At 40.2% G+C, this 21833-nt stretch overlaps 1 protein-coding gene across 6 annotated transcripts in view; it reads right to left on the minus strand.

Moving 5' to 3' along the window:
• Nucleotides 1–21833, minus strand: part of LOC102236326 (schwannomin-interacting protein 1) — a 275773-nt gene that overhangs the window by 12026 nt on the left and 241914 nt on the right. For 4 of the 6 annotated variants that reach the window (XM_023351089.1, XM_023351088.1, XM_023351091.1 and 1 more), the window contains one exon: nucleotides 851–969. In XM_023351089.1, the coding sequence (XP_023206857.1) occupies nucleotides 851–969 (119 nt within the window). Of the gene's footprint in view, nucleotides 1–850; nucleotides 970–7869; nucleotides 8218–15875; nucleotides 16194–21833 lie in introns of those variants that run through there. The other 2 variants (XM_023351094.1, XM_023351092.1) reach the window with 2 other exon arrangements.

The following is a 21833-nucleotide window of genomic DNA, read 5'->3' on the forward strand; positions in this document are numbered from 1 at the left end:
ACATGAGAGAGAGAGAAAAAACTGCAGACTGGTTACAATTAAACAGGGCTTGTGTTTTTAATCATCCCTCTTGTTGTCTCCAATGCAGATCGATTCAGGAGGCCCCCAGTAGGTCCGATACAATCCGCTCACATCCAGAGGCGAGGCGGTGTTGGTGGGGAGGGACGGGTGCTGTTTGTGTCGTGGAAGGGCAGGATATCATTAGGGCGCAGATCCGCCCCACTGCTGATCAATAATCTGCTTATTCGTTGCAGTAATTACAAGCAGGGGCCGATTGATTACACGGTAAAGATCCATACAGGTCCGCTTAAAACAGGACCCGAGTGGCCGACTGTTGTTTCAAAGGACAGCTTCAATTACCTAGACTTCTCTGGGCTCAAATATTTTTGTTATTTCTTCAAAGGCCAGAATAATGTGTCATTTACAGTACGGTCATGAGTTTCCTGTTATTCGTCTACACTAACAAACAGTTGCGAGAAATCCACATGATTCAAAGAGCAAGAAAAAGCCGTGCACAGGAGTGTTTACTGGAGACTGGATTCCAGTAAGGCTCGGTGTCAGAGGTGGCAGCATTGTGTGTGTGTGCAAGTAGGTGTGTTCAAGGAAGTGAGAACCACAAAGGCTGATCAGAGTTACTCACGCCGACACGTTCTGCTTTATGTCGGCTCACTGATGTGTGACAACAAATCTGAACTTTTAGAGTCAACCTTTCCTGATTGATTCTGTTCCTGAAAGTCACGACTGCCAAACCAGAGCCAGTAATTTCTTAAATAAATAAATAAAAACACATAGTGTTTTTCAATAATTAATCACATGGCCGCTGAGCAGAGTAAAACCTCAAAGGTCTCACCGTGAGGACAGGCTGGGTTTGCCGCTCTTGCTGCAGCTCGTGTAGATGCCCGGGCCATCGTCAAAGAAACTGCCCAGAGCCAACTTCTGCCTGATTGACTCCCTCTCATTCTTCTGGGCCTGCAAGAGGACAAAATGCATAATTTAAGGTCATTGATCTGACAACTTGTAATCTAGTTTTAAGATGAGAAACTTCAAAAAGAGACAGAGTTTAGGAATCATCCTCGGGACTTTAAAATATGTTCCAGCTGCATGTACACACTGTTATCCTAAGTATTTTCTTCCAGAGCAAATCACTTCTATGAGCACATTAAGCAAAGCAGCCTTGTCTTAATTCGCAGTAAAGGATTCAACGTCAAAGTGATACAAAGTGTGAAATCAGCTGAAGAAATAAAAAAAAGGGAACGTGCATTTTATTCCTTCAGTTGACCACCAGGTGGGGCTGTTGTTTTACTAAACTGCAATGAAAAAGAGCTTCCCACATGATTAGATCCACATATGACAGAGCAAAGGTATTTCATGTCTTCATTAAAGCTGCAAAAATCCCAGAACTACAAAAATAATTAACACGAACTTTGCTATCTTGTCAAAAACAATCTGGTGCCCTCATTATTAATCTTCTCATGGCCAGAAAGGCCATGGTTTTGTGTTTAGCAGCATAGTTCTTTAGTCTTAAACAGAAGTAAGAAGATCACGAATAAGCAAGCTGGCATTAAGGTTGAGCCAACAAACAAACAAACTCCTGTTTCATGCAAACTTGAAATAAATATCTACCTGACACGACAGAAAAAGGTGCAACTGCAACTGCAAGCAAAGGAGTGAGAGTAACATGGACTTAGTGTACAAACAGATTGGTTACCTTCATTGGTTTGTCAAATTTTTTATTTATTTTCTGGTTCTATTTAGTAAGGTGCACATTATGCACCCTTAAATGTTGGCATTGAAAGTTGATGTAAATTTCCATGATTTTCTTTTATTTTGGTTGATCTAAAGCCAAGATGGCGCTGAACTGCACAACCGGCCGTCTGTCCCGCCTGCTTGGATTATTATTTGCCACTGCCCTGCCTTGAATCTGCTGCCAAGATGTGTGTGCTCTGCTGAAAGTGTGTGTGTGAGCGTTGCAGATCATTCAGCAAACTGCACGAAACGAATGTGAAGCCCAAGCTAAACGTGCACGACGATGTTCGCACTTTTCAAAGGAAGAAGCTTCTCCAAAACTTTAATTGTTGATATCAGAACAACATACGGCAAACCCTGTAGACCAACAAATACTGGTTGGTCTGAAGTCCTTCTAATGAGATGTAACAGGAAGTGACAGAGGTTTTGTATGGAGCACATGGTAACACAGCGCTGACCCTACCCTACCTGTTGCTGAGCACACTGCCAGATGGATAGTAGAAAGAAAGCTCCTATCTTTCAGCCCTTCTTTACAAAAAAAAAAAAGCAGCAGGTGTATAGTTATGGTGTGAAAACATAACGAGAGCCAGCGTTCACTCTTAAGAATGTAAGCCGATTTTGAAAAGCTATGAGCGGCATGTCTGTTTGAGAATCTCAAACCAACCCACGCCTCACCCAGGACTTGTGTTTGTCTGATATGCTATCACCATAGTGACAAAGATTACGAGCTGTTCCTTATATCTTTCCTCACCTTCCAGTTCTTTATGATTCAGTCACATCTGTTGTCTCAGAAACTGACTCATCATCACACCCAGTCTCTCCCCCCTGTATCCCACCTCACTCCACCAGCCTACGGCCGCATCAAACCATCATCCTGCTCATTGCTCATCAAGTTGTTTATCACACCTTTTTCTTTTCTCCCACTCCATCCCTCAGCTCCTTTCCTCCATCCTCATTGTTTACCTCTCCTGACAAATGAACGCAGGCGTTGTCAGGCGGTTCTATCTCCAAGGACAAAATTACCATAATCCCACTCCGCAAGAGAGTCGAAAACACACTCTCGGCACATACACACCGCTGGATCGAAGAGTGGACCTGACTGCTGCTGCTCCTTTGTGTTTCCGTATAAAAGATTGCCCGGCTAATGAAGATGAACATCCTTGAAGGTTACCAGTGGTTTGCCTCAGAGGCCCAACAAAGGCCTGCATGGTAAAGCAGAGGTCAAACTTGCTTCTCTACACAGGAATAACTCAAATCGACAACTGGAAAGCTAACAGTGTTTGTGCTGAACAGTGGCTTCGAACAAAGCTAAAATCTGGAAGAGAAACATTCGCTCAGTCTTTCTTGGCTTTCCGTTACGTTCATAAATGAGGGTAGAGTTAGGACTAAAATGAAGCCTGGCTTGATTAAAACCTTACAAACAACCCTTTACGCTAATAGGTTTGGCATGAAATAAAAAAAAAATTAGTTTAAACTAGGGATTCAGTATAAATACGTAAATTTTAACCGATACCAATAACAGATATTAATGTTGCTGTAATTGCCGATAACAAGTATTTACATGTGTTGTATACAGTGAACCGTCGCTATATCGCGGTTCACCTTTCACGGTCTCGCTGCTTCACGGATTTACATCGTGCGTTGTGTTCTGCATTCTGATTGGCTAAACAGTCTCTCCACTTCTTCTCTACCTGTGTGCCAATAACGTTGTGGTTTAATATGTACACGTACGTAAAACAACTTGCCAATTTCAAGTATCTTTTTGCCAGAAGAAAAAAGAGCGACAACAACTACCGGTAACTATGTTCTTCTCTCGAAAAAAACACACCTGCACCGCGGGCTTTAGAAGAAAAAAACGCCACAGAGGGGAATCAGGAGGAGCAGTGAAATACAGGTGAGTCACAATTTGTCCTACTGCACTTTGTATTTTTTTTCAAAATCATTTTTCATTTTCTCCTGTTCTAATCCAATGACTCGGGTCGCGGTGGGGCGGCGCTGATCTCCGCAATTTGAAGCCCTCAGTTCATATTGATGATTAAAATTATTATTTTACAGTACAGTAGTTATTTGTAAAAAATAAAAAAAATAAAAAATAATGTTTATACAGTACTTTTATTTGTTAAACAAATGTTTGGGCCTGTAAAAAGGTTTTGTTCTTTGGTTCAAGGTTTTATGGAGTATTTCATTGTATAATAACTGTAAAAAAATAAAGGTTACTACTTCGCGGATTTCGCCTATCACAGGTTCTTTTTGGAACGTAACCCCCACGGAAAACGAGGTTTCACTGTAATTAAATTCCTTCCCTTTCAACATTATACAATGACCACCCTGTTGACATTGCTTCACTGCTTCAGTTAAATACCCCACAATCCTTCACTATCAAATGACCAAACCAGTTCCCTTCCCCTCCAGAAACAAAAATGGCAACAAATACATTTTAAATAATGTTCTCCGGGTTTGACTTTGGGTTTAAATGTGAACAGTCAGAAAAAAGTGAACACTTTTCATTGAAAATAAATAAATAAATAAATAAAAAAAAAGCCTCATTATCCAGTTTGAGCATAAATGATTCCAAAGGGTGTTTTCAGCTGCTTGGAAAATTCCTGTGATCCATTATATTTACATTTTCAAGATGCACGTGGGAGACGAGAATGCGAGAAAGAATGAGTGACAACCCTAACCGCCTCCCCTGGCTTCCCGGCCTCTGGCACCACAGCCATCCAAATTAGATCGCGAAGAACAAAAGTGGGCTAATTTGTGTTTTTCCTCAAGTTCACGAAGCAATTTCCTCTGCTGAAAAAATACCTCACTGACAAAGACAGTTTCCCCTCCCCTCAAACATCCAGCCACAGGCCCGGAGGTTGATTCAGGCTTGGCGCTGGATGACACGGTGCTCGATTTAAGGCCGTCGAATCTTCTCTCAAAAGCTGTATTTAAAATGTGGGATGAATTGAAACATTTGTGCCCTTCCCCCAAAAAGAAGAGCAGCCTCCTTCAGTGCACAAAAACTACTAGATTTACAATCCTTGATCATCAGATTATTAACTCGGGTTAATTGTATCTGGGTATGTAAAAATTTCTCTCCGTTTCTTATTTTCTTCTTGCAATTTCCAATTTCTTCATTGACACATTTTCACTTGACTTCTTTTTATATTTTTCCTAACATTCCTTACAAAACACTCTTCCTGTTTCCTGCACAATGGGGGCTTTTCAGCAGCTGAGATCTAACTCTAACAGTGGACTCCCAGGACAAGAGCCCACCGTTACCACACATTCACACACACACGGCACAAATTCCAGGTTATTTAAGCTCACAAATGGCTTTTAAAGTATAAAAAGAAGCGCAATGTGCTATAGTTTGACAGAGTGTATTTGGAGCTCACAAGACCTTTCCTATAACGCATGAGCTTCCCAAGAAGTTGTACAAAAACCTGTGCTGCTTTTAGTCAAAACTTTTCAACCATTTAAAAGGCAAATATGCAAGGAAACAGCATTGTTTGGTTTTTAAAAGGCACACATATATATAAAAAGAAAAGTACAAGTCTTGTTGAATTGATATTTATAAAAATGCCTTTAATATGGTGGTATTTCAAAGCCTTAGTTTTTACTTTTAGAAAAAAGTTTGAGAATCAGTGATTGACAGAATTCACTATGATGAATGTTTGCATGTATTTGTCTTGGCGTAGAAATACCTTGCTCACATGTTTCTCCAGCTGTAACAGAAAGATGTTGCAGAGATCTCAGCGTTACAGATTGGAGGTCACGATCTCTTTAGTTGGTCACGATCTCTTTAGTTTGAGTGTTATGACTGTGTGGGAGTATTCTGGAAGTTCTACAGATGTTTTCAAGGGGCTGCATTTGAAGAAATAAGAAATACACATTCGTGGATATATCATCCAAGACCGTAGCATTAAAAGAGAAGGAAAAAAACTCACTTCTTGTGAGATGCTTAGGAACACTGATAAAAACAGGAGGAGCCTGCAGCAGGTGTGGTTCAGTTCCCCGTACAGCCTTAAACACACTCAAGGTGTCATACCAACATTTCAAAACAAACTGTGAAAAACGTAATGAATAATTCAACGAGTTTTCTCACTCACAGCATTTTTTTAAAAGGGTAATTACCAAACAGTATTCATAAAACAATACACACTTAAAGTGGCGGCGCCAGCACTTCTGCTCAGCCTGTCTGTGTGCGTCTCTCCCTCCTCTTGTTATCTGAGACCTGTCTTTCTAGGCTGCACAGCATTCCATCCCAGATAAGGGACCCAACCTTTGGCCCCCTCTTCCAGTTCAGCTGCAGGTCAGTGCAAGACTGCTCCTGTCACTCAGCTTGGAAAAGAACAACTCCCTAAATGGTGGCGGGGGGCAGTGGGGGTAGGGATGTTAGCAGAAAAGAAGCATGAACCGGGTCTAGACATGACAATGGGTCTGTGAGTCACATGTGGGGCTTCTATCCATGAGACAGTTCAAGGGAAAGACTGAGCAAAGGAATGCTGTTTTGTTTCTCCTAAGAAAAGGGGAGATTAAGGAATAAAAGCCCGGTTACTCACAGGGTTGTGTCATACTGCTGGACCAAATATGCAAACTCGTTAATGCCCATATTTTAGTCTTGGCTGCACTACTCGTGATATATTTTTTATAATTTTGTCAAATATTCTGTGACTGTCACCAATAGCAGGAGAGTCCAACTCCAGTCTGCCACTGTTAGAGTTCAGCATGCTTCTGATCCGACAAGTCGTCAAATTCTTGTGATAATCTATAAGATTCCAATCAAAAACGTCCAATGCTGTGCCAATAGGTGGCGATAGTGACGTCTATAACAGCATCAAAACAAAACGAAGTGATCTCGAGGATGGTTTTGAGCCTGACTAATGCTTCCCAATTTGCTTTCAACCACAAACGTTTTCAGCTTGCAATCAGAGTCGGGACAGAGCCAAATACGAAGAAAACAATGTGTGATCGGCATTATTTCTGAAAATCTTTGTATTTTTAATAAACACTGATAAGGCACAAACTACTTGTAAAGCTCAGTTTTTCCCACATCAAAAACAGTTTGTATGGGGGCAAGAAGCACAAGCACAGCAGAAAATAAATTTTTTGTAAAACACAAAACACAACAAACCATTAAAGCATTCAATTTGAAGCTGACCTTGATAGTTAAGTTTAGCATAAAAAATTGAAAGACAAAACCACTGTCAGATTTTTGAAGTTTAATAATTACAAAAACAAACTATGATCTCTGGATGACACAGATATTCTACCAAGGTTTAAAAACCTGTGGTTAAAGAACAACAACAATGCTTTTCCTGCGGTTCAAAGTCCTTTTAGGACTAGATGAAATAAAACTAATTAGCTCATTTTGCTCATTTTTGTTTTGAAACTTCCTGTCAATCCCATAAAAATGTCCCTTTTTACTCAAGATTGTCTCACTATGAGAATCTAAAACTGGCATAATGCAGTGGGAATAAATAGAAATGCTCAACTTTCTCTTAGCTGGAAGCATAACATTTTTGACAGCTTGCAATCAATGTGAGGTTGTTAATGAGATTGTCCGATTGGATCAAACTATTATATTAAACTACGGTCCTGATTTGGGACTTTTTTGACTGATGTTGATCAATATCCCAGAGACCTGAACTCCTGATTTTCTGTTCAGCTGCTACAGCAACTTTCAGTGGAAGTTAATTAGCATGTAGCCAATTAGCACACCAATAAACAAAGTAATGCTCTGGTTATGCTCAAACCATACTGCCATACTTCTTTATCATTAGTATTTAAAGCTAAAGGAATAAAAAAAGTGAAATTCACAAACATTACTGTAGCAGAAGGAGATTTGGGAGACAGTCTGCTTCTTTAAAGGAGACTGTAGAAACATCCAGTGATGATGTTTATGTTTTATTGTGGGCTACTGTGATGTAAATGTGTCTTCAAAGTTACACTAAGACTAAACACAGTTCTCCTAAATAAAATAAAAACTAAGTTTCTAGGAGTAGCTTCTAGAAATTTCAAGAATGTTGTTTGAAAATGGTTAATTCCTGTTAATAAATCCTACTCCTTTCAATTACTGATGAGTATCTGTTTCATAATTATTGAACACGATCCAAAGCAAACCTGCTCCTTTACCTCCTTGTAGTCGTCACTGAGGTAGATGACGGACGCCTGACTGATGACATCGTCTCCACCGTCCATTTTATCCAGCGCCTTCCTCACCTCATCCCTTCCTTCCTTCTCTTGCGCTTCCCTCCCCAAACACAGGTTGGATTTCTTCAGACAGGCTCCAGATTTTCAGCCCAGTAGGTGGGCTACTAGAATCCCACAAGATTCAAAACTGAAGCCAGAAACTTTTCTCCTCTCCCTGATGCCTTCTCCTCTGACATGTTCCTCTTTTCTCTCCACTCTGACTGCTCCACTCAACCTTTTCTTGCAAGACTGGGAAGGCGAAGGTAAGGCCCCGCTGGACCCTCCCTACCTTCCACCCTCTGCTCGGTGTCTGGCCTCTCACAGTCCAGAGACAGACAGAGAGGAGGAGAAACTCAAATACTGGTGGGTTTTTTCTCTCTCTCTCTCTCTCTTTCTCCCTGACATGGGGACAGCAGCTGGAAAAAGAGACACTTCAGCGATGGGCTCTAGATGGCAATCGTGTGTTTATAAGTGCACGCCGGTGTCTCCTGTAAACCTTTCTGAGACATGAACCTCTTGCTATCTGAGCCAACCTGCACTCCTAAGACTTGTATCCGTAAGAGCAAGTAAGCCTCCATATTTGAGGCAAAATGAATGCAAAATTGTGTGAACAAAATTGTGTAAACCTTTCTGAGACATGAACCTCTTGCTATCTGAGCCAACCTGCACTCCTAAGACTTGTATCCGTAAGAGCAAGTAAGCCTCCATATTTGAGGCAAAATGAATGCAAAATTGTGTGAACATGCAACAGAGAGGATAGTGTGCTCCCTTCCTGCCGAGGTAAAAATAGAGCCTCGTCTGGACTCCAAAGCCAACAGACCCACAGCTCCGGCCAGCTAAATAAACCCTGACTGAGCTCAATGGACCATTAGTCTGGCACACACACACACACCCACCCCGTCACTCTTTCTCTTTCTCCCTCACACACAAGGGGATTGGTTGTGCTCTGCATCAGAGACATATTCTCAGTCCGAGCTCTCCATGGTGTGTGCTGACCTCATCTTTGCAAAAAATGTGAGCGACCTGTGACTCACGTATTTGCCGCAGCCGCCCAGACAGAAAATGATAACATATGGCTGCAGATTCAGAAATCACACTATGTCAACAGGTTACACTGACAAAAAAAATGGGAGGCGTGACAAGGAAACGGGAAACTATAATCGAGGGGAAGTAAAAGTAAGAGAAGTAATTCACATGCAGTTAAACAGGGTATGTAAATGTTTAATGTGTCCTAATTAGGCTGAGAATTAGCTCTGTTTTGCAATTTAGTTACTTTTATTATGTGGGATTGTAAAATTTATTTTTAAACAGAAGCTTACGAACCTTTTTTTTAACCAATAAACTTAATAAATTCTAACAGTCTTCCTTACTGAGTGGAGATGCATCCAGAGACAAGAGTTGACCGATTTTCTCTGTATCACTTCTGATCAGTAAGAGCGAATTCAAATCCTGAAAAATCTTATTCTTTCCTGCCCATTGAATGCATCAAAGCTAAGATCTCACAACAGCTGCAGACCAGAAAACCTTTAGCTGCTCTGACTCTTGATGTACCTGTGGCAAACTAAAAAATCAGGTATGGAAAAAGAAACGTCAGTCTCAGAACCTTAATTCCTCCAGGTCCTGGAGATTTTATTTTCTTACTTAATTAGAAAGAGGAAAGCTGACATGAAGCCAAGTTCATCAGATAAAAGGAAGGCGGACATTTCAACCTGTGTCTGTTACAAATCATGCTGGTTTGCAGATGTCAGCAGAGTTAAGGTAGGAGTTTACAGGGCTAGAAAGTAATATTTTGAATGCTTTAATTTATGGGTCTTGTGATATCAAGAGTTTGCTAGAATTCGTATCGGAAGGACAGACTTTAAGAAAATCAAGAGATTGGAAATAGTTCAGAAAACTCACATCAGTGCTTCTCTATTCTAACCAGTCGGCTCAAACAAAATGCACAAAGTGACCGAGTTTAATCAGAGCAATGCTTCTTTCAATTCACATTTTCCACATCTAGCTGCCACGCTCTCATTAATACTGAATCATACAAAAAAGCAGGGTCCCTCATGGGTCTCTCATAGTGATCTTGGATAAGAAATGAACCAGCAAGAAAAGAAAAAAAAGTGGGGCAAAAGGAGGGATAAGAAGACAGAGAAAAGAATGAAAAAAGCTGCCACTGAAATAGACAAACATGACTCACTTTAGTATTTTTCTCTCTGAGAGGAATGGATGACTAATATTTGAGAAAGGGGGACTCAAAACATAACAAATCCAGGGGAAGCATTTGCCTGTAAATGTCGAAAATCCCCCTCCCTAAAAAAACAAAAAGTATAAAAGTGTAAATATGTAATTAAATGCCAACTTCCTGGGACAATGGGTAGAATCTGGTTAAAAGTCTCCCTGCTGTCTGAATTTACCCCAGAAAACTGATGATCCAGATGACACACAAACACACACAAACATGAAATCAGTGTTTTCTGCGAGCGGGAGCTGCCTGGGTGGGGCAGAATCATCCCCACCCGATTTTCTGCTTCATTACTGAGGCTGACTTCATGGTGAAGATGAAGTCACCACTGATACAAAGGAGGCTCGAAAGGAAGAAGTTCTCTGTGCACACGCGTCAGCGGGGCGTGACGGGAATCTTCAAGCAGATACCGACCGGACACGAGTCTTAACAGGACCGCAAGTCAAGGCAACGTTTCCATGACAGCCTGACTGTTGGGTCAGCTGAGAGAGAGGGAGAATCAAAGTAAGTTCGCAAACAGAATGGCTTATTGTTCCAAGTGAACAGGAGGGTGACTGTGGGAGACGGTTCCTGGCACCTCCTGTACGCCTCCGATCCAAGGCTGGTGGCGTTATTAGTGCGCCTTTGTGTTTGTCTGCAGCTATATTTGAGAGAACAAGATTAGCTTCCAGAATGAGGATATTTGGTTTTCCTTTCTGACACATTTTCTAAAGCAGAGCTGAAGGTTGGCTGTACCAATGGGAGGATATCAGTCAAATCACACCAAACCTGTCCCTGTGTTTTTGCATGCAAGCTGCTAGCTGTCGGCATTCTGCTTCTGAGTGCCTATATGCCTGACTCAAATGTACGAAAGGAAAAGCAGAGACTCTTGAATGCTTCTTCTTCGTGTAGCAGGAGAAGGGAGAGAACTGGGGCTGCTGTCCAAGCAGTCTGGCGAGAATTTCTCCATGGTGATGCTTCGTGTTTCAAACAAATTGGGCTGTGAAAGGAGCACAGGGTGGCCCATCGGGAAGGCCTGTAACTCACACAGAGACCCGTGTTTGAAGGGGACTCCTGCAAATTATGTAATATTAGCACAGAGAAGATATGCTGAATGGTAAAACAAAGTGCTTCATCACACTGCACTAAAATAAGAAACAACTATGGACTTTTAAGAAAGCAATGCTTTCCAGTCTTGAGTATGTAAACAGGACATATGGCTGAAGAGTGAAATATAAAAAGTGTAAAGAAATGTGAGCATTTATTGTTTAAATTTATTGAGTTTAGGAGAATTTCTAATCAACAGTCGAAATCAACAGAACTATATCAAATATTTCAGGTTAGATTCATGCGGACAGAGCTCACCTCTTGTGAAGCAGCTTGGTCTCATAAATAGACTTTTCTCTGCTTTGCTGCAGACAACGTCTACAGGCATCGCCATGTTGAAATTCCGACTTTTTAACCTGAGAGACTGATGTCAAATCCATGTTTCTAATTATGACTCCCCAGGTAAATGAAATGCAGCATCAGCTGATTGAAGAAAGACGACTGAACGTTAATCTGGACCCTAAAACACCGGCCGGCATGGAGTCAAAAGGCAATACTCTTACTAAGGTGAAACGGTATTAAAACAACAGGCAGTTTGTTGGTGAGGATGTCAATTCCAAGCTAGCTACCTGAGCTAACCAGCTAATATCACCTTGTATAGACTCCAAGTGTTACTTTACGAAGAGTAGAACAACAAAAAGAAATTTGGTGCAACAAGAACTTAAAAACTTTACATTTAACAGCTGTTTATTCTTATTTACTATGCATTAAAATTCAAGCAAGCATAAATAAAAGCTACAGACAACATGATAATTACAACAATATTAAAGTTTTATTTTTGCAGCATTGGGAATAATTCTTGCTTTGCTCCTTTAAGTAAAACTCTAAATCAATCAACTTAGAAATTATTAATCTCACAATGAAAAAGAGCGCAAAACTATCTTTAGAGCAATATTCGACATAAAGTCACCCAAAGGTAAGATATATAACAAACTTTACCTACAAATCGTTTATATGCTTAAAAGTCTTTAAGCATATAAACGTGCTCTGTTCTTCAAACGTGATCTTCCAGTAGAACATATTGCATCTTCTGCTTCTCTTAGTTTGTTATTCGTTAGGCTAAACCTCATATAGACTTACACTGGAAAACTCTCTCAGCCCTGTCCATCACACTGTATGAGCTTGTCAACATAAAGAAAACATAACAACAGAGAAAGACCCAATGAGATGCACGACTCAGCGTTCCCTCAGAGTGCCTACGGACTCTGCGTGTTGTCAGGACCGCACCAGCCTGTGAGGAAAACACGTAAATCTCTCCATCAGCGTTCACACCCCTGGCGCTGCTGCAGCTCTGTGAGGCTTGGAGATTTTTTTTCCACGAGAGAGAAAACAAGATTATAAACCGAGATGTCAGACGCCATAGCAACCTGCTTTTTTGCCCACTTAAATGCTTAATTTTAAGTAGATCTGTTATTTTCATGTTCTGATGATGAATTTCTAGTTTATTTTTAGAACTTTTTTTTAGGCTCTAGAGGCAAGAGTTTAGATTTATGGCCCAAGTCTGACTGAAATTCAAGCTGGGCCTGAAGCAGTGGAGATTGGACCAATCACACATCCCAAGAAAAGTTGCACTTGACTCACCCTGTGGTTACAAGAAGTGACAAAATGGAGCTGTAAGATGTTAAACAGAAGCTGAAAACGAGAGAAGTCACACTGCTTAAATAAATGGTGGTCTAAAAATAAAAGCAATAAAATCAATTCAGATAATATGTTGGGTTTACTTTGGGCTCGGGCTTATATTTAAAGTTAGTTAGGTCAGACTGGGCTCTGACATAAAGTCTACAAGCGTGGGCGGATTTGTTAGGCCAGATCTAAACTCTACTAGGCCAATATTGAACAATGAATAAACAGGAAATAGGGAGGAGGAAGAAGGGGAAGCAGGAAATGTCCTGAGATCGGAAGTTGAACTCAGGACGACTGCATCGAGAACTACAGCCTCTACCAACTGAGCCACCCAATGACCCAATTTCTACTTATTCCAGTAAAATTGATGGATACTTTTAAGAAACTATGAGTCAGACCTATGCTTCAGTGGCCTCCTGAAACTGTCACATAATCACTAACTCTTTCAGACACCGAGTGCCTTAAAATACCATGAGCTGTCTGTAGAAACAGGGGAATATTGTGTGTTATTTTGCCTTTTCTTTGCTCTTTTCTTCAAAGCAACAAAGGCTATAGAGAAACAAATGTAGAAACCACACCTTATTTAAATCAGGACGGGAATAAACAATGCAGAGACTCAGAGCGGAGACTCCCTTCAGACGTGGGCCGTCCCAGGAGACCCCCAGAGAAGAAAACAGCTACAACACCTTCGCCGACCTCCTTCATTCAACACTTTATCTAATTACGTCTTGACCATTGTGGCTCTTCATTACGCTAATTCCCTCTTCTGCATTCTGTCATTGCCCTTTGCATCTTTCCGTCCCCGCGGCGGCTCTGTGTTTTATATATAAGCGAGGGGCACTGCCTGGCCTGGTTGCCAGGATACCGGTCTAATTGAGGGGTCTCCAGAGAGTAGCTGTTATCAGAGCCTGAACCCTCTGTTCCTGTCACCGCCCTCATGCTTTCTCTTATTAGCTCTGTTTCTCTTATACTTCCACCCACGCATCAAGTGCTGTTAGACTTCTTTCTGACATCTTCAAGCTTTTTAGTCTCGTATATCGAACTGATGTTGACAGAATCTTTTTATCCTTATCTGCTTCCACTGTAGTTCCCTCAAAGAGTTGGACATCAGTTTAATTTCTTGCTTTGCTCCCTTTGCTTTTGAGGTTTGTGGATGAATTTCCTGTTACTCGCTTTATCTGCCCGTTTCATCTGCCGTCTATCCGTTTGTGCTTCCACTGGTTATCTGCTGCTCTGTTTCTCTTCGATCCCACCATCTTTCTGTCAGTCTGCCGAGCCTTTATCTACCACAGAACATGGCACGGAGACCTTAACTGGCATTGTAGCTGCTTCCCACCACACACAAGTCTAGATTCACATCCCTGACAAGCAAATTTATGGATTAAAGAAGTGTTGATGCTGTGTTTTCCTACTCCTGTGTGCTGACTATGAAATTATTTGTCAGCCGTTAAGACAGTCAGTCTAAAACAACTTAAAACTTCATTCTGCCAATCTGCTAATATTCATCTCTGCCAGCTACCATATTTCTGAGTAGTGGATGCAAATTATACTCTAGTAACTTCTCTCCGACTGGAAGTTACTTTCCGCAATCAATAATCTAGCTGGAGTGTTAGCTATATTCAGGATTTCTCAGGTTTTCAAGAATAAAGTTAGAGGAAGCATGAAAGGTAGAAATAGGTCCTAAAACGTTTTTTTCTACAGTTGCACATTAGCTAACATGCTTTTGCAACTGTCAACTCTGTCATCAAGATGTGTTGGACCTTTAGTCAAATCTGTTAATTTAACTGTGGAGCTGAATAATGGCGACTGCTCTCTCGAACACACACAGTGTGACGTCGCCTCTGTTCTCAACATAACTAGTTAGTGATCAGTTGAAGGAAGGATTCTTAATGCTCCTACAATGATCTTAATGATCAACAGATATACTAAAGTTCTACAAAAATTGTATTTATATTGAATGGAAAATATGTTAAATAATGTAATATTTTGTGACACTCACAGATGTGTCAAAAGCCCAGAATTTTGTTGTTAAAAAGTTCAATGGTCGTCTTATCAAGGAAAAAAATTGTTGCTCTTAAATCACAACTGGCTAAAAATATATTTTTACAGGACGGAGAGCTATAAAATTGGTGATCGGTGCTTCTCAAAGTTATAATTTAGAGTTTTCGTTACAAAGTTTCATGATGATGAAACACCAAACACACATTCGTTTCTCTAAAACTCTCCCCACATCAAAGAAGCTCCCCCTTCCTTATTCAGTACTTCTTCCCCAGGCATATTCAGCTCATTTTCTTGCCTTTCATCCACCTCTCTGATCGTTCTTACTCTCTTTCTCCACTGCAATGCAGATTTTTCTTCCCTTTATGGAAAGCCTCAGCCAGGATGCAGAATGCTCTATTTCTCCCACTTTTCTGTTAAGATATGATGGAAGATGTACCCGCAGAATCACACGCACATCAGGAAAGCCTTTTCAAGCAACAACTGCGTGATTTCTTCACTGGTTTTAGAAGTATGTGAACCTGCCACACTAGGGGTTAAATTTTTTTCTAAAAATGTTAGCAAATGGAGAGTTTTTACACACTAGGAAAGTTTCAGTGGCATGCAGGCATCATGCCTGGACTGACGAGGCTGCATGGAGGAGGACGTGAATGGGAGGTAAGACATTATTCCCATGAGTCAAGTGCTCTCTTAGCAACCAGACAGACATCAGATTCCCAACACAATCACGTAAAGCAAGGCAAAAGAAAAACTCCCACACAATCGCCCTGTCTAAATGTTGCATTCAACGCTTACAAATGCATTGAGGTACAAATATTTAACACTTGCACAAAAGAGTCAGTAACAACAGGATATATATATATATATATATATATATATATATATATATATATATATATATATATATATATATATATATATATATATATATAGAGAGAGAGAGAGAGAGAGAGAGAGAGAAAGAGAGAGAGAATCCTATGTACATTTCAGCAGTTTTTCCTCTGAGTACTACCTTGTAAGAACAGTTTTCCTGGTGGACCATCCTTCACAGCATCCTAGAACGGGGCTGGCTGAGCTGGAAGTAGCAGGATAAAATTCCCAGCCCTGCAGCGGTATTCCAATGGGAAGGGGGGAGAGGTCCCAATGAGTCCTGGATCCGAACTAACAGGGTGGTGGAAAGAAAAAAAGTCCACAGCTTGTGCCCTGTCGCGAGTCGGGCAAGTCTTCACCCACCTTCTGCTCTAAATCGTTGCTTGTTATCTGCTCTGTTTTTTAGAGGAAGGGGAAAAAAAAGGGTAGGGTTTGATCTGCTTCCCGAACGCTGAAAAAGAAGGAGGGGCGCGAGAGACAGGAGGAGGAGGGGTGAGAGAATGGGAGAGAGGCTTAGAGAGAGAGAGAGGGGAGAGCTTGCTTTTTTCGCTCTGCTTTGGACTGAAAAGAGGGAGGAGTTGTGTTGAGCTGAGTGTAAGCGGAGCTGGCCGGTTGGGGAGAGGGGACCGTGGAGATGGGAACGGAGGGGGCGGCGTGGGCAAGAGCTGGGATGTCGTCCGGCTTTTAATGTGGAGCTACGCCAGAGGAGGAGAGACGAGGAAGGGCAGAGGACCAACTTTCATTCCTCAGTCCTGCACCGGTCATCATTAGAATGAAAATATAACACAAGTATCGACAGAAGTTTACATTTTCATAAGCAAATCTGTAAAAATGCAAAATATCAAAAGCAGGTGTCGAATGATATCATATATAGCCACAGGTTTTGCTTTATGTCTGTATTTATACATTAAAAACTACAAAGATCTCCCCGTCAGTAATGTCATCTGTATATTTCTGTTTCCTGTACATCTCACTTTGAAATTACAGGTCATGAATGGAAATGCGTTGACTGTGCAGCTTCTCTTCATTGTTTGTGTCTTGTTGTAGGGCTATAATCCCTTGGCAGCAGATGGCCGCTCTATAATCCACATCAAAACTACTCAGATAATTCCTCTCTTCTCCATCTATTTATTACTCAGTTCAGACATCTTTTCATTACTGGGAAAAATCCATGTTGTCGTTTTCCTTGTTTGTGTACTAAAAAACACTCCGAGCATTATTACCGCTGTATGCAAAGATAAATGCTAACTCAAAGACAAAACTTTAAAAATAACCTAGCTAGAAATGCACGCAGGAATCAGCTGGTGATGGACCACTAAAAAAATATTTAAAAATCATATTTTCTAGTTTGTAAATTTACCATAACCTTAGTGCTACCAGATCATAACAGCAACACTGTTCGGTGTGGATGTTGTTACTGATGAAAGAAGATTCAACGTTAGCTATTTTCAGTTACATTGACATATTTCTCAGTAAGTGAGATGTGTGAAGACAATTAAAATAAAAATACATATTGTAAGACATGTTGAGAGAGAAAGAGAGCAAGACTTAAAGCAGATAACAAGAAGGTAAAACTTAGAACAGCAAGGACAATAGGCCGACAAATAATAATACTAAATAATAATAATAATAATAATAGCAGCTAATGTTTTTAGGATTATAAATCATCTTCAGTTTTAGTTTGCTAATTTCTTACAACAGATAAGAAAAATGTATATATTATACTTCAGTAATTATTGGCAAAAACCGATGTACATAAATGTAAGCGGCTCCACAGCAAGTTGCCTGGACGCATCTAGATTGCTTACATGTATTGATGAGATTTTCAGTGTCCAGTTAGATTTAGTCATTAAAAACTTCACAATATAGTTAGTTAGGAAATTCTTGACATTTAAAAACAATTCACTGCCAGTAAAGCATCGATAGCACAGGCCTGCAACTTCTTTTTTTGATATGTTCATGTACTTTACCACTGCTTACTAATTTATTTATTTTGGTAGTTGAGTATTTTGATTTGAAAATATAAAGTACTTTAAAAAGGATCTAAGATTCTATTTCTATTGATTGTGATTCTGACTCCCCTTTGGTACAGTTGACTCACGAAACCAAAATAGAGCGTCCTCTGGTTTGGTAGATATTACTTACTGACGTCACGTTACCGCATCTCCTTACGGTAAGCTGTGAGTAAATTATAGAAAATAAATTTCAGTCATCAGCTTTAAAGAAAGTATTCAAATAAATAACCGAAGGCGGTTCCAAAAAGAACATTGTCTGTAAAAGACGTCCCCTTTCCTTTCAAACTGTTTTGGGCAGAAATACAAAAAACATAAAATTGAAAAAATAAAATTCATAAGGGCTGATTAGCATTTACATTTTCTCATAATATTGTCTTGGAGAAGCACATGCAAACTATTCTTGGAAGGTGTGGATGACTTTCATGTCATGATGCAAAAACTGGAATCGACTGGATAAATCACGTTTAAATGAGTCCAAATCTGTTCCCTTCATCCCAGAGAAATTGGACAGTGTTCAGATGAAATGATCAATGTTACTTCATCATGAGTCAAAGCACTGCAGGAGGTACGGGCGTCTCTCAAAGCGGGAAGCGATAAGCAGACATCGGTGCTGATTTGAGGCCAAAATTAAAGTAAATAGATTAACAGTAGATGTGACACTGGCAGGGAAATCAGCAACCTGGATCTAATTTGCTGCGACAAATTAATGCTTTAACATGCTCCTTGTTTTTCTCCCCCCGTCAAAACTCAAATTAATGACAATGAAAAGTGAAAAATATTACATCCGGACGCAATTAAGCATGCATCTATTTCCAGCTTTCGCTTTTTGTCATTGGCTGGGTTGCATACGCGCCGCTCTCTCCCCCGTCTCTTTCTCTCGGCCCAAACCTCTCTATCCAATATTGATCCCTCCTGGGTGATGCTGCTTTTCCCAATAAGACCACTCTTGGGTTTAATGACCTGGAAGTGGATCGATGAGCTGCCTCGCTCTCTGATCTCTCTCGGCTCAGGCCTGTGCACCGTTGGCCCCGGCTTAGCCTTCAGCTCGGCTGCCAGCTGGGACAGACTGGAGCGCTGCCCATCCTCTGACACCGGAGGATATAATCATCTGTGTTAAAAGATACCAACTCGGCCTCACGAAAGCCTTCTTAATCTGTTTCAATGTTACAAGTAAGCTTATTTAAGCTTAGAGAAAAAAGTGGAACAGCAAGTAACTGGACCCTTTCCAGTTTGCTGTAGATGATGCTGGGTTTCAAGTGGATGTGCGAAGATGGTTATACGAACTCATGACTTTAGAAGAGGCGACGCTGATTCGGTAAAACACAGGCAGGATCGTCCAACATTCCTATTTCTTCCTAGATGCTTCTGAGTAAAAAATTGAAAGAACCACCACATAGTGCCAATTCATTAGCGCACACTTTTCTTCCTCTATTTTTTGTTTGGTTTAATAAAAAACAAAACAAACTTGAAGAAGTCTGTACAATATGCTGGTATTTGTATAGATTAGTATCTAATGATCTTACAAGAAAGTTGCACACAACCTTCCCAAAGAAGGGCAGGATTTTAACATAGTTAATATTAAAAGTGCAAATATTATCCTACTTGAAGTAGCACCCTTCATTCAAATCAAATCCGGTCCTGAGGAGTTGTCAGAGTTCAAAACAAGAATCCCATATTGGTCATTTAAGGTAGCCTGACCTATGTAAACAGTATAAACAAATCCGACAGAACATCTCAAAATGGTTTTTTGCAAAAACAATTTAAAAATCCCAAATGTTATCGTTTAGCCTCGCACATGCTTTCATCTTCCAGGTTTAGCTTTCAAGAGATATCGTGCAGCAGGACGTTAAATCAGAAAGAGAAATACAAAACGCAAAGCTGATTGGTCAGATTTGCGTAAAAGTTGCAATGATGGGAGAAAATTTGCAAGTCTGTGCAACATTTGCGAATGATGAGTGAATTTGCTGTAATAGTTGAGATCACAACTTCTTTGAAGCCCTTCAAAATGACTGAGTTGACATTTTAAACTGTCTTTAGCATCTTATAGTAGTGACTAGCCTTGTTAGCTTTCCTAACGTGACTGAGACATCTGTGTTTGTGTGCTCCCCAGAAGTGCTCAGATTTGCTTAATAAATACAACTTCATGTTGCAGCAAAAATAAAGTTATTTATTTTTTTCATTTAAACTGCACATTTTTGAAAAAGGTGTTGTAAAATCAGTAATTTTAGGCTGCAACAATTATAACCAAACATTGCAACATCCTAGAGGGACTTTTTTTTGTCTGTATTACAGGAACTGCTCTTTCACACTTGCACTATTACGCCACCTGTTTCAGCTCCTAATGTAAATAAGTAATGACACCTCAAGGCAAGAAAACTGGGAAAATATTTTCAATTCTGTTCTCATAATAGAACAGAATTGTTCACAATTCACAAATCACAAAAGCCTGGTGATTTTTGTTCACCAGGCTTAACAAAAATCAGAGATCAAAAGCTGCCATGGTGCATCAACAAAGATTTGATCACAAGAACAGCAATCTGGTGGCAAATGTAATCACACAACATTTGGTTTCTCTGCTGTCTTTGAGTTCACAGTCTAAGCCAGGCTTTCCTAAATCAACCAGTTGAAAGCAGTTTGTTTTTAAACAGAGTCTCGTCCGTTTTTATGAATGCTGAAGACTAAAATGAAACCTAACACACTTGAATGTGACGTTCTCACTTCCGATGCCATGAGTTCAAAACTGCAGGCTCAGAAAAAAAAGCCTGCTGCTTCTCTCTTCTGAATACAAACACATGGTGAGGAGTGAAAAACTTTGATCTGCTCAGATAAATTAAGTCAAGGCAGCCTTTCCTTGCTCCTCTGTCGCCATAGCAGCAGTCAGTCCAAAGACATCTCTAACCTCATCTCCTCTCCTCCCCACCCCCAGTTCTGACCTTCACATGGTTGTCAGGGTTATAATCTGAGTCAAAGCACAGGTGGAGACCAATACACAGCATTATTTAATTTACACCAAATGAGGATAAAACAACAGCAAGAGCTCTGGGCTGTTCACACATCATGTCTACAAATCCCTTTGAAGGTCATCAAATAAGATTCAAGAGCAAAAAAAATACAGTTTTAAAAACCATTGATTATGTAAGTGGCCCAAACTTGCACAAAGATGACATATAAAGACTATTATTAGTGGGAGACAGCAGACGGCAGCAGTCAAAGCCTCCCACACACCGACCCTGTGATGAGTTCGCTGTCTGGTCGGTGAAAAGCTGCAAGAACTCTGCACATACTCTCATCTTCTAAAATGAAGCGTCTACATTAGAGACGAAAGCTACAGATTAATGAGTTCATCTGAAGTTGGTTGATCTTATCCATCGACTAACCACTAACCGATAAGCGTTCATTTTCTTAAAAACCTGAGTTTTCTCTTGTGTCGACCATCTTTCCGTAACATAAAAGGCTAAATCTTTCATAATATGCTGAATTAAAAAAAAAGACATGATTAAACTTTTACAATATTTTGTGTCAGCCATATTAAATATTGACTGAATGAACAGAAAATGGTGGTTTTACTACATTATTAAACTTAGATATAGTTATAAAATATAACAAAACAGAATCCTCTTAATAGAAAAATAAAATATGAAAAGAATAAAATATGTGAAACACTTAATCCCCATGAACAGAGAGATATTCATAGAGAAGTACTGTCTGTGGGTTTTTGCGCTGTCAATCACTCTCGTGCTCACCCTCTCACCACTGTATTTCACCACAACATAGCCTGCCCAGAAAGCTAAGGCTAGTTAGCATACCCACCGATGACGGTGGATAATTGATAAATTGTTTCTCTTTCAATAGCACATTGAACAGCATTGATTGACAGCGCTAAGACCCTTCTCCTGGCTCTGATTGGTTGCTTTTAAACGGGAGAGGTGCAATTCTTCAGATGGCAATAGTTGCACAGATTACCTGTCTCATAATGTAATGTGACGGTTTTAACAAATATGGAAACAGCTACATACTGCAGATTTAATCGATTTCAAATAATTTTATTCCAACAAACCGTTACAATCAATTGTAAATGGTTTGTG

This window comes from Xiphophorus maculatus, chromosome 18 (genome assembly GCF_002775205.1).
Source record: "Xiphophorus maculatus strain JP 163 A chromosome 18, X_maculatus-5.0-male, whole genome shotgun sequence".
Classification (NCBI taxonomy): Eukaryota; Metazoa; Chordata; class Actinopteri; order Cyprinodontiformes; family Poeciliidae; genus Xiphophorus; species Xiphophorus maculatus.